The sequence below is a fragment of the Adelges cooleyi genome, unplaced genomic scaffold (genome assembly GCF_023614345.1).
Source record: "Adelges cooleyi isolate 19-005CV unplaced genomic scaffold, UGA_ACOO_1.1 ACOO_flye_CR_arks_rails_tigmint_CR_PRNA_9, whole genome shotgun sequence".
NCBI classification, from domain to species: domain Eukaryota; kingdom Metazoa; phylum Arthropoda; class Insecta; order Hemiptera; family Adelgidae; genus Adelges; species Adelges cooleyi.
Genome location: NW_026096579.1, coordinates 9,607,379 through 9,620,718, shown reverse-complemented (window position 1 = coordinate 9,620,718; position 13,340 = coordinate 9,607,379). Strand labels below are relative to the sequence as shown.

Here is a 13,340-nt window from a genome sequence, read left to right as displayed (position 1 = left end):
TAGTATTTCTAGATGGCCTTTTATTGTTACTAATCTGTTTGCTTACCGTAAACGTTCAGCCATCCTTCGACCCGGCACGGATACACCAGCTTGTTCCGACGTCTCCTACAGCTGCCGACGGCGGCTGTCGGCATTTTGTTGCTGTTGTCGTTCATCTTGGCCGATCACGGACGCACCCGAACGCACATAACACCCGACAAACAAGTAAGTAAGTAAGTAAGTAAATAAGTAAACGAAAAAACGATAATTTTATTCTATTCAAAAAACCTATTAGAAACGTGATCGAATAAAATTTTAAACGGCGACGGCACACGACCGGTGACGGGCTTGCGATGAACGTGACGCGCGGACGCCGGTAACGCGTGAACTGGCTTGCCTGGAAGGCCACTGGGCGCGCGAGGCGGTAGGGCGGCCGCGACGACGCACCTTGCACTTTGTCGCGTCCCATGCGGCGGCGGCGGCCGTGCATTGCGGCCTCTCCCGCCTTCGACGGCACGGCGACCGTTAGGAAAAAAATTCAAAACCGCGCCGCGCCGTGCCGTTTTTTATTATTCCGTTTCCCGTCCGAGTAATATCCGGCGTCCGCTCGTGCCACCCTCCCGCCTCTACGTATGTAGGTCCGGCTGGCCGACGGCTGTTGTTGTACATCCGGACAACCAGACACCCGTGCCGTAACGGACAAATATCAGCTGTGATCGTAGCCGCAATTTAATGAGGGGGGGGGGGTAACTCATGTAAAGTTTCGTCTCTCTACACTCTCCTTTTTAATATTTTAAAATCGATATTTTTTTTTTATTTATTCAATACAATATTTCTTAGGTATTTGACATTAAAAAAAATATATTGATAGTATTGTTTGGCCGCCATTAGACTAGGAGATACGTTTTGTCTTGAAATTATCAACAATTTTCCTTAAGCACTTTACGAAGACGAACAGATGTACACGACCAAAAATATTCCTATCAATTTTTAAGTATAAAAAAACCCAGCAAAGTGGGTTCGAGGCATATTGTGGACTGGGGTGGGAGGAGATCACGGATCTTCAGGAATTATTATAACCGAATGTGATAAAATCACATTCATGATGGTAGAAATAATAAAATCGATAAAAACATGGCTAAGGCGAAAATGTGTTTAAAATTGTTGTTTAAGTATTAAGTGGATACGATTAGGGTTGATTGGGAATTCACCAAAACATAATGAATAATTTCATAGACGATAGACCTGTTGATTGTCGATTCACTGTTAACAGAACGGGTGATAATAAGTACTTAACAGAAAAAAAAACTAAATTCTTGCTAAATTATGATTGTTTTAACTGATTCTTCAGCTTAATCCGTATGAGCTAAAGAGTATATTTTTTTAACGTACATAATAAAGTTGTTTTTAATTTAGCAATTTCGGAGGTGCTGACAAGATTAATAACAACGTTGACAAAAAAAAAAGTGAATCTTGTACTCAAGGGACACTTGCATATTTTTGGTCGGAAACAGCTCATTCTAATTTTAACCGTACTTTGAAAACAGCTGATGTAGATTTTGCAATACTTGCTTAGTGCATCGATTAAAGTGAATTTTGTAATTATAATTTTTAATATTACTAATATTAAACTATATTATTAATATTATTATATTAAAAATATTAAACTCTATTATTAATATTGTTATATTAAAAATAAGTTAAAAATTGTGTCACAATCGTGTTGTGTAAATGTTATGAAGAATTCAAATGTTTCTTTTTAAAACCACAATCTTAGAGTATTCTCAGAAACGTACTGTTAGAAGTTGAAACATATGTTTTTGAACAAAAATAGGGCCTCCTCTGTACGCGTTACATTATTTGAAAAATAGACACAAACCTACCGCTTTGTCGTGTTTACACATTTTAGCTTAACGTTAAGTTTTATTGAAAATCGCCTACACGATACGCGTTAATCATTGATAGTGTTGAGGTTGCTAAGTACAAAAAATATTATACTCTTTAAAATCAATGGCGATAGCAATAAATAATAAACGGTATGTACGCTGGACGTGGGCCAGACTTTGGTTTCCTGAGTGTTTAAAAATGTAGACCTCCGCCGTGGCCTGCATTGCTATTCGGGTCGAGATCTATAAATATGCTTAAATCGAAATCGGGAAAGGTGTGAAAAATAAAAACCAATGAATCCTCCCCCCCCTCCGCTCGGAGCCACCACGATGGATCTGTTTATTCGTTTTACCAATACTAAAAAAAAAACCATTTTTTTTTTTTTTTTAAAAATCACTCCTTGTTCGAAAATTATACGATTAATCGCAGTTACTTATTGTTATAAATGTTATTTACCATATTTTTTAATCATGACCTTTTTTAAGAGAGATTAGAATTAGGGCATTGTAGTTGATCATGTAAACGTTTACACTGGTGATTCGCCTATTCGTGCACTTTAGTCTAATGGGCTATTAGATTTTTTTCCCATATCTATGATCTAATAATCTATGAGTTTACAGTGTACCTTCAGTAGAGTGAGATGCTCGAAACCCGAATTGGTAGTCGGGTAGAATATTGATATTAGATAAAAACGTTTTAATATTAGTTTCTATAATATTTTTGCAAAAAAACGTAATAGCGTACTTTAGTTCTGAAGGATGTGATTAAATCAGAAGGTTTGATTAGATTGGGTTTGATTGGTTTTGGAACTAGAATAATTGTGGAAAACTTTCAAGTTAATGGGAAGCAGGATTGTCTTTTTAATTGGAAAATTGTAAACACACATATTAACACGGCAAACAGGTATGGATTTATTTTTTTATTTTTTATTCAACTTTTATAACGCGTTCAGACGCTTCTTATTTACAAAATATATATGTTTCTACTTCTAAGAGTACGTTTCTAAGAATACCAACTCTTAAGGTTTAAGTTTTGAAGAAAAAAAAACATTTCAATTCTTCATAACATTTACATCACACATAGTACGTACGACCGTGGCACGATTTTAAAATTATACTTAGTTAATTATTTTTATTTGAAAAAACGCAGTTTATTTAAAGATTATTTAATTATTTTGACAACAAACAATGTACTCCGATCAACTGAAAAATATAATTTATCTGTATTCTGTTGTTTATTTCGCTTAAAAAAAAATACCCTAAAGCTAATACTGGTTAAACTTAAAAACCATTTGACACAATCAAGATTTAGTGAAAACATTATTATTTTTTTTACTAAATATAGCCTATATTCTGCCCTAGAATAGTTAGTAATTACTAATTAACATGTGTAGTAGAAACTAGAAACTCATCGTGTATGTATAGGTGTAATGTATACAATTATATTCTTGTTCATCTCACATTTTAGTATTTTAACACTCAGTTTTAATTTTGATTTTACATTTTGTATGGGTGCTTACGATGACTAGTATTATATTATATCATCTAGCACGCGATAAGTCAAGTTAGGTTGAAAGACAATATTCGTTTATGACTATTCTCATCAGTTTGGCACCAGTTAGCGTTGAATTATAACTTATAACTAAGCAAATCGAATGGGGCATAATATGTTTTAAATTTCATAGGAAATTCAAGTAATCCTTATAATTATTTTTTTTTTTTTTAGATAAGACGGGAGGCAGTTTAGGTGTATCAATATAGTCCATTATGATATTATCTAATAACAAGAGAAAATAGGAAGCTATTATACAATTTCCTTTTTTTTGTCGCCTAAATGAACGCTAAAAAAATTTACTTTAAGTTATTGGGTTGAAATAAAATAATGATTGTCAACATGATTTTAGGTACACCATTTCGTTTGAGAGGACTCTAACCATCCATTTAAAGGAGTAAACTATAGGCAATTTTCGCAAAATTGCAACAGTAATGAGGGTTTTTTATTGGTTTTATTTAGTTTTCTGACTATCGCTTAAAAAATTTAATTATTAAAATTGATTAGTCATATTGTATGAAAGTATCTGTATTTTGATTTATTTGATTTGATCTGATTTTTTTTAAAACATTTTCATTGTCTTGGCTGATCAAAAAGTTCATTTTTTTTTCCAGTGATCTGATCACCTAGACATTTATCTTGCTCTCATTCAGAGTTATGCATACGCCTAATAAAAATACATGTTTAAATATTTACATGAAAAAAAAACAGTGCCTATAGACAAGTGATACAATAATTAATGATAACACAGGAAGCGAGGACAAGTATCCTCCGGGTAAACTTTGAATGCAATAAAAAATAGAATGTAAGACTATTGAATGACCGCCTTAAATTGTATGGACGTCTCGAAGGGGCCGTTAATGTTGATCGATATACATTATACTTACTTCTAAGTGTTTTGTGTGCATTCCACAAATCCGGTCCTCAAATCGTGTAGCTGATTAAAAATAAAATATTCTTAAACGTAAAATATTTTATAGAAACAATTCTAAAGAGTAAAGACAATGTTGGTATATTTTCGAAAAAATACTTACATATATTTTGTATATTATATTAGTTTATAAATTGTACAAAACTCGAATAAATTAATAGTAAAAAAAAAAAAATAACGATAGCTATATAATATGACTAGGTGTTGTCGTAAAAGATTATTGTTTTTGCAATTTCCATTCGTTCTTTACTTAAAGCATTCTTCGATTTCTTGTAGAGTTTTGTTTTCGGTTTCTGGTAAATACAAATAGAAATACACACAACCGAACAGGCCCATAGTTCCAAAAACGAGGAACCCGTTGTAAAAACCAACCAGGTCCTCTAAATCTGGATAAAATTTGATTAAAACGAACGAAATGATGTACGAAAGAGAAGAACAGATGCTGCAAGTTATATTTCTAGTTCTGTTAAAAAAAAAATACATTTATCAGATGTACAACAGAGCAAATATTTAAAAATCCCCCTGTCCAATATTACTAAAAATAAATAAAAACACAGAGAGGAGTACGACAAGGAGTCAAGATGCATTTTATCAAAGCGTAGATGATGACATTAAAATGAACGGAAAGAGATATGTATTAAGGGGCAGAGAATAGGCAATATTTGACAAAAATTCATCTTGTAGTGATTTTGAACATACCGACTAATTTTTAGGAGAAAAGTATTAAGGTTTTCTGGTTAGAAAACTTTAAAAGTTATTTTACTCCGAGTTATGGCCAAAGTTCAATAAAAATGACTTTCGTAGAAGTTCTTTCCGGCGAATCTATTGGACGGATTTAATTTTAATTTTTTTATGAGAAGCTTACTATTTTTTCTATGAGGGCTAAAGGCTGATTTTTTATTTAACTATTAGGAAAATAGTTAGATTTTTAGAAAAAAAATGACAAATGATAAATATAAATGTTTATAGTAAAATTTTGAAAACTAAAATAAAAGTCTTCAATGCAGAGAAAGTATTGAACTTAATAACAAAAAACATTTTTTTTTTAAATCGATTCGGTTGACACTTCAGAAAGGGTTCTCGTTTTAAACTTTATTTGTATAAATGTTGTCACTTTCCGTTTCCCTTAAAATAAATGGAGTCTATCATAATAATAACATTTGCTAGGCTGATGATACCGTTCAATATACATATCAATTAAATTGTACAATATAGTCAAGAAGCGTCGCAAATTCTTCTAGATATAATTGTAAATGTTTGTGATCAACGTTGTTTAACAAAGGAAGACATAGGACAACTTGGATGGACAATCCGAAACACAAGGTAACACAACGGAACCAGGGATGCTGTTGACAGGTAGGAGTCGATTGCCAACATGATTGTTCATGTTCGCTGAGCGGAAAACAAACTGGAAGAAAAGGAATAAGAAAAACAATCTTACTATAAAAAGTGTTGCAAGACACATATCGTTGTACGACGATACTTACTGAATGGGAAATATTTCACCGAGAATCACCCAAGCTAACGGACTCATACCGAATGACGATACGAAAATGGTGACTAGGAACAGTACTAGAATGGTCCAGGACTTGGCCGGTTCCAACGTGGGGTTGGACGTACCGATGAACCCAATAGCTGTGTAACAGACCGAGCCCACCAACAACGTAGACAAGGTCATCATCCGCTTTCCGCATCTGTTCACGGCGAAAATCGTCAGTATACCACCGGTTGTGGACAACGCCACGTAAATGGTCTGTGTGAAGTGAATACTTTTAGGTAATGCGGCACACGAGTAGGTGTAAACGATACACTGTACAATAAACGTTTGACCGAAGGTAATATTATTGTAAACTTACTATGGTCCATTCCACGTTCTGAACGCCGAATTTGGTGAACACTTCCACCAGATACGGCGTGTATTGCGCTCCAGAAAGTATGTTGGTAAATAAAAAATAAAATATTAGCAGGCGAAAAGGCCTGAGCACGTTTGGCTGTAGTAGTAACTTCCAAATACTAGTCGGTTTCATCTTGTCGCCTGGGTTGTTTACGTTTTATAAAACAAAACAAAAAAAAATTCTTTCATAGTTAGTATTTTTTACATACATTTTTTAGGTAGGACATATTTTGCGCGTTACTACGTTAAAAATTTAAAGGAATGACAACAAGGTATTTTTTAAATATTTCAAGAAAAAGTAATGTTTTTGGAGATGGCCATAAAAGTTTATCTAAGCAAGTTTAAATGCTTTTTAACTCCTCAAGTGTCCAAAAAGTGTCGGCAACCCCACTTAAAAGCTTCCGAGTAAGAATTTTCGCAAACCTAAATGTTGTGAGAGTTTAAAAGGTTTTGATTGGTGTTAACTTCCTAAGCATCAAGAACACATCTGATTTTATGGATAATATACTAGTGTGCTAACTGCTATAGTAAAGTAGTCGGGCGAATTGAATGAAGCTACTTTTTGCAAACTTGGTTGTGAACTTCAGGCAAGTTATATGTTGGCGTTGTTGGATTTCCTTGTTTAATGTTATGTCAGAGGCGGACTTGCCAGAGGACTTAGAGATCCTTATCACTCTAGGCATAATAGTTATAAGATTACGAACTGGCGTTGCATATGAGGAAATTTATCTTTAGTTCGGTATCCTACAGCATAATTACTAGTTGTCATTATTAAATGGAAAATCTACAAGAAAAAAATCGTTTTATTGAAGGACTTGGATCATCAGTGAGTCTTATGATCAACTGATTCTCCAGGAATTCTCCTCATGACCATCCCATTTAAACTTATCTTTATCACATCCTCTCCGTACGAGTAATACTCACTGGTTTCCACTGTTGTGTAAACGACCATTTCATGAAATTCGTTGACGCACTTCTCGTTTGGCACCCAACCGCGTAATTTGCTAAGCATGTGGTGAGCTTTTTCCGACTTGTCTCTGGTCAACAGCCATATAGGAGAGTCTGGCGTCTAAATCAAACGTTGCAAACGACATCTAACTATAGTACACTTAAAGTAGAATACCAAGCGTTTAATAATTACCATCAAGAGGATCGCTATGGTTATGATCGGAATTATTGACGTTATGATCATCGTCAGTCGCCAGTCTTTGGTGTAAGCATACAGCGTGCTGGGGAACAGCGAACCGAAGTAGAAGAAAACATTTTGCACCGACGTCAGCGCACCTCTTAGCTTAGGCTCGCACACCTCGGTTATGTAAGCCGTACAAGGACCACCGGCGTATCCCATGCTTAGTCCCATTAACACCGAACAAGCGTACAAGGTCTCGATGTTTTTTGAATAATAAAACATCAACAACGCAATAATGAAAGGTATATTTGTAAGAATCATGCATTTTTTGTGTCCCAACCGAGTCAGCGTCACCGACGACATCATGCTTCCCAGAGGTGTGCTCAAGTACAATAGACTACCTGCGGATACCACACATTCCAAAAGATAAATAGGTGATTACTAGGTGATCCGTAATCATCGATCATCAACTTCATAAAAAAAACTATTAAGCCGGAGTTACTACACGGTTCACTCTGGATGATCATTTTGGATGAATTCATTAAAAATGAACTGTGTTAACATCAAAATCATCCAGAGTAAACGATTTACAAAGTTGAGTCACGTTTAACTTTGGTTAATTTCAGAAGATTCACCCAAAGTGATCATCCGATTAAATGGTGTAATATTGGCTTTACAAACCTAGCCACGACGCTTGATCGCTAGTGATGACCATCGATTCCTGCTGGACGTGCTTCGTGCTGTTTATTAGAGCGCCAATAATTATGGTGGGTGATATCCATTCGGCGCCAAATCCGGCTTGCACAAAACATGCTCCGGATATAGCGAAGCACTGCAATGCAAAACGTTTTAATTTACAAATAATATGTTGTGTGGCATGCAGAAGAAAGCTTGCTGGAGACGTAGTTTTGAGTGGAAGACCTAGAGGACGAGCACGACGAAGATGGATGGATATGATGTCATAAAAAAATTACTGGAAATTGCGCAAGACCGATATGTGGATTGGACAAAAGTTGCTCTCCCATAATAGGAGTAGACAAGAAATATCTTAGTTTTGGTAACTTATCTTAAATGGCTCATAAAGCTAAAATAAATTGAGCCTAGACTCTAGAGTATGTTTTACAATAACGGTCATAAGTAATGTCCAACATTTTGTTCAAGATCCTTAACGTTTGCTGTACGCACTTTGAGCGTGGTAAGTTCCTAGACATTCATATGTGGGATATTGTTTCAATGACAAATCATGGAGTTATTATCATATTTTTTAGCATGTCTCAAAAATTATCCATTGATTTATATTCAGATCAACAAAATGTATCATTAATATGCTTCACAGAGGTAAAAGAAATCAATTAATAGCCACTTCTTCACATCCCTAGCTTGTTCCTAGGTTATGGCTAATGGGAATCACATTTCCTGGTTGTCTCAACATTGGTACCTTACTCCCCTGTCAAGTTTTGAATTTGTTGGAAATTTGGCTTATAGATTTATTGGGTAAATGAAAAACAAAACGTTTCGGTGATGACCTTTTTTGGTTTTTGACCTTTAAAGAGGATAGTTTAATACGTGTTCAAAAAAATTCATTTTGCTTTTGTAAAATTTCAGTACTTAAATAACCATTTTTCTCGAAAAGCCCTATTTAGGTCAGGTTACTTAGGTCCCCTTAGTTTTTAGTAATTCACTTTGAGATTTAATCGGTAACAAGATTGTAAGACGTATTCCGCAGTAATAATTATAAATCTATTCGATTTTAAGTGTTTAATAATTATTTCAATAAAACACAACACTGTCTAATCTTGCCACTTGCAACGGCCTTAGTACGATTTGAAAAGGATTTTATATTATATTATGCGTAAAAATGTATAAACCCCAGAATACGGTTATCTTTAATAGTCATTAATTAACAATAATTTGTGTAACTGTAACAATTATTTTTTGTCTAATTTTAAACCTATAATGGCTGGTAAGATTTACTTTGTCAGTCCAGGTACTCGTGTTAAGTGATGACCCTCCGATAAGATAAAACGGAGTTTTTTTACAACAATATTATTATAATTAGAACATTGCCGCATTAACATACATTGTATTATCTTACTTGTGCAAATGTGGATCTGACGTTATTGGCGTTTTCCATTCCGTCATGATTCATGACTTTTCTCTTGGCTGTAAAGAATGCAAAATACTCAGTAAAATTAACAAAATCAATAAACAAGATGACTTATTATTATTATTTTTAAGGATTATATTGTTTTGTGTATATAAGTGTCACGTGTATTATGTACCTATGTCGAATGGGATTTTTAAAATACACAAAAACAGAATTATTATTATTATTATTAGTATGCTACGTAACATAGAAGTTGCGATATAAACTAACTGTAAATATTTGTATTGACTAAATTTTACAAGATAATATTATTACCAGACCAATAAATACGTCCTTTATAATCCAAGAAAGTCCTTGGCGGCAATTTTTGTACTGACAAATTTTGACTGAAATTTTAATATGTCAAAGTTTGGCTTTAAATTAATGGCATTGGAAGAGGTTTTTTAGTTTTACACCAAAAAGCTTGACGATTTTTTGACTGTTTTACGAAGTTGTGCTGGAATGGGATTTTTCATAAATTTGATAGATAATAAATTAAATTTTTGAAAATCGGTTATGTACAGAACCAAAAAATTATTATCTTTTTATAGAACTGAAAATGGATCACACCAAGTCTGACAGTTTTGTCACAAGTGTTTTTTAACTCCAAAATGGATCTTACTCATAGACAAATTATGGTCGTTAAAAACGATAGATAACATCTTAAATTAATATAAATTAACCCGAATAACCTAATTTACCTAACCGGTAATAAATTGTAAGTTTTCCGAGCCGAATATTATGAAGGTATATTTAGTAAATATAGTTTTTATATATTTCAACAACCCTTTTAAGGTTTGTCAGAGGAACATGTCCTTGACAAAGCATTGCTATTGTTTTGTCAAAACAAACGTAAAAAAATATATATATAGAAATATATATTAGTCAGTGGCGTAATTAGGGAAGTGACTTGAGCGTTGAAACCTCTCCCGGTTTGAGGAGTTACATTAGGTATGGTTGTATAGTTTATGTAAGAATTCGGCGGCTGTAAGGGCGTTGATCTGACTTATGTTTTAAGGTTTTTTAGAACAAACTAAATGTTGAAATTATATTTTCTTACTTCGAATAAATAACAGCACTGTTAAACATAGGTATACCTAGTCAGCTTCACTCAGGTAACACAAAAGTATGAAATAATACCGTTAGTTTTATTATGAAAAAAAATGCGTAGGTACAATGACAAAGTATAAATTTCAAAAATATCTTGAAATATTTTTTTAAAAATGTCGATTCAATAAAAGTATTTATTTATTATATTATTTTTAAAAAACATTTTGTTTCGTTTGAATATATATATTTTTTTTTATTTGCATTTAAATTTGCTGTTATACCGTTTTTAGGATAGATTTATTTGGAAAAATGTGCGTTTTTATTTGATTAATTTTGTCAAGAGCAAACGAATGTATGTACTTACCGGATCGTCCGTTTCCAAAAATATGCGATCAGTTCGACGATTTCTATTGCGTTTTATCTCACTCGTCGATGTTAGAACATTTTCGAAAACACTTGCTCAGTTAGGTTTCTTTGGTTCGGAACACATCGGTATTAATTGACAATTTTCACACGCTGATCGATCTAACGACAAAAAGTGGTATCAAAAGTTTTGTTAACTTTAGAATAATAAAATTTTTTGGAAAAGGTAAATTTTCGACTTAATATTTTTCCATTAAACAAAATTATTTTATCGCGTTGTACAAATTTGACATTTGTTCATGAGCGATTAACAGACAGCTCAGACCGTTGAAATGCAGCTACTAATTAATTAATACACACTTCAATTGCAATGTTTTATTACTTTTTTGAAATATTATACGTTTGATTTCTCCTACTCTCGGTTCCGACGAAGTAGGATGATATCTAACGCAGATAGTAGTACTATTATTATAAAAAAAATATAAATAAATAATGAAAATAAATAGGTAAACAGATTATTGGAATGAATACAAACTCGGTTGTTGTTATCGTCTTTCCGCCTATCTTGTATAATATTTTATTATGATTTGTAAACAGGTGTAATCGGTCCGTTTGGTGGACTCTGTTGTTATTATCACAATCAATTATTGCGAGGTTTAAACCATTTTGAAAAAAAAAATTAGAAAAATAACATAATAAAATTATCGAATCAAACCAAATAATTACATATACCATATATACACTATTTTTTGATGATATACTACAATTTAAAAAAACAACCTAATATGTTGAACAATTATTTTTATTTTTATCGAACAACAATAATGTGTTTTTTTTTTTTTTAGTCAGGGGCTAAGTAAGAATTTGCTGAAAATGTCGATTGTGTGTCAATACTATTAAAGTTATTGGAGTTTAAAATTTAGGACGGGAGGAAGGGTGCAGTGAAGACTTATAGCTTAGGGCTAGTTAAAAAGTTGCTCAAAAAGTGAAGATTGGTATTAGTCGAGTGCCATAAAACATTAATTTCGTATGTTTCACTTTGAAAAAAGGGGAAATTGTATTTTGTGATTTCCAGCTAGAGTCTATCTCTGAACCAATAACCGACGTTAATCCAACATAGGTATTAGCCAGTAATTGGTGTTTAATTACTCTTTTTATTTGTAATTTGTAACTGAAAATTACATTTCATTATAGGAGAATCTGATACCAATATTTTTTTTATTGTTTTCTCATTTGTTGTATTTTGTATAGTATTGAGAGGGAAAAGAAGGAACGGATTATCGGGAAAATTGTATTTCTTTAAAAAAAAAACATTTTAACATGATATTTTTGTTAAGGATTATAAATGTATGCGACCATATTTTTTGTTTGGCCGAATCGCACGCATTGACCTTAAGACTAATTTTCCTTATTCAGCATTTTAAACGTATTTTTTGTTGTAATAAAAGTCCAAATAGATTTACTATCACGTGACCTACAGAGTGGTAAAATGTATTGTTCAAAACCTTCGGTTTGGTAGAATTCCATTCGTTTCAGGGGGAAATATTATAATAATAAAAAAAAAAACTATTACACCGACACAAAAATGATCTTTGAAATACACAACATAATAATCGCAATGAACTAGAATTTAAATTTAAAAATAGAAATACTATGATTTGCTCTTTTTTCTATTGCATAGAAAATACACTTCCGAGTCAGAAAAACTTGCAACGTGCATATTATATTTTATTCAAATAAAATAAATAAAATTCATACAAAAGACTTATCAATCAAGGTAGTAAGGGCAGGCAATTAAAATGCAATTTTTTTTTCACTAAAATTAACCAACAGTTGTAGTTATTTCAACTGAGACATTTAATTTGAATTCGTTACAAAATATATTTTATAAACGTATCGTACCTAAATAAATAATATTATTTATACAATGTTGCGTGTAACTAATTAAATAATCTTATAAAACCAACAAATGTGTGGTTAATCCTCTAACTAGAAACAAATCAGTGCTTGGAATTGTTTCATTTGATTTTTTTATCTTTAAAGTTTTTTCGTTCCTTTCTTTATTAATTTTTTTTGTTAAGCTAGTTTGCCAGATCTTTTTTTTATACATCGGTTATGATGACTGGTAAATACAAGATTATCAATGACTTTTACTTTCAGTAGATTTACCTACTACTTCGAAAAATAAAAAAACGGAGTTTTGAGTAGATTTTTAAAAATGTGTAGATAAATTGCCTATGCCGAAATCCTTGACGAACGTGTCGCGTGGTGTCACTTTTAAATTGGATTGAATAAATTTAAAAAAAAACAAAATATGATTTTTACCTTCCTGAACAATAAGACCGCTTGGATAATATGGAAAAGCCGTCGAAAAATCCTCGTCCATAAATATTCAATAGGAGACGACGTT

The 13,340-nt window shown here is 32.6% G+C and overlaps 2 protein-coding genes across 3 annotated transcripts in view; both read right to left on the bottom strand.

Annotated features, from left to right (window-relative positions):
- The window catches only part of LOC126846371 (ras GTPase-activating protein raskol-like), a 119,598-nt gene extending 119,239 nt beyond the window's left edge, over positions 1-359 (bottom strand). For both annotated transcript variants that reach the window (XM_050585718.1, XM_050585719.1), the window contains exon 1: positions 47-359. In XM_050585718.1, coding sequence (XP_050441675.1) covers positions 47-155 — 109 coding nt within the window. In that variant the 5' untranslated portion in view covers positions 156-359. The remainder of the gene's footprint in view (positions 1-46) is intronic.
- Positions 360-4,413: 4,054 nt separating this feature from the next.
- LOC126846377 (facilitated trehalose transporter Tret1-like) lies at positions 4,414-11,275 on the bottom strand. The gene is made up of 8 exons (XM_050585733.1): positions 10,932-11,275; positions 9,467-9,534; positions 8,053-8,203; positions 7,384-7,772; positions 7,167-7,311; positions 6,205-6,383; positions 5,836-6,101; positions 4,414-4,811 (listed from the first exon to the last, which is right to left on the bottom strand). The coding sequence occupies exons 2-8, from the start codon at positions 9,518-9,520 to the stop codon at positions 4,595-4,597; spliced, it is 1,401 nt and encodes a 466-aa protein (XP_050441690.1). The 5' UTR covers positions 9,521-9,534; positions 10,932-11,275; the 3' UTR covers positions 4,414-4,594.
- Positions 11,276-13,340: the final 2,065 nt, after the last annotated feature.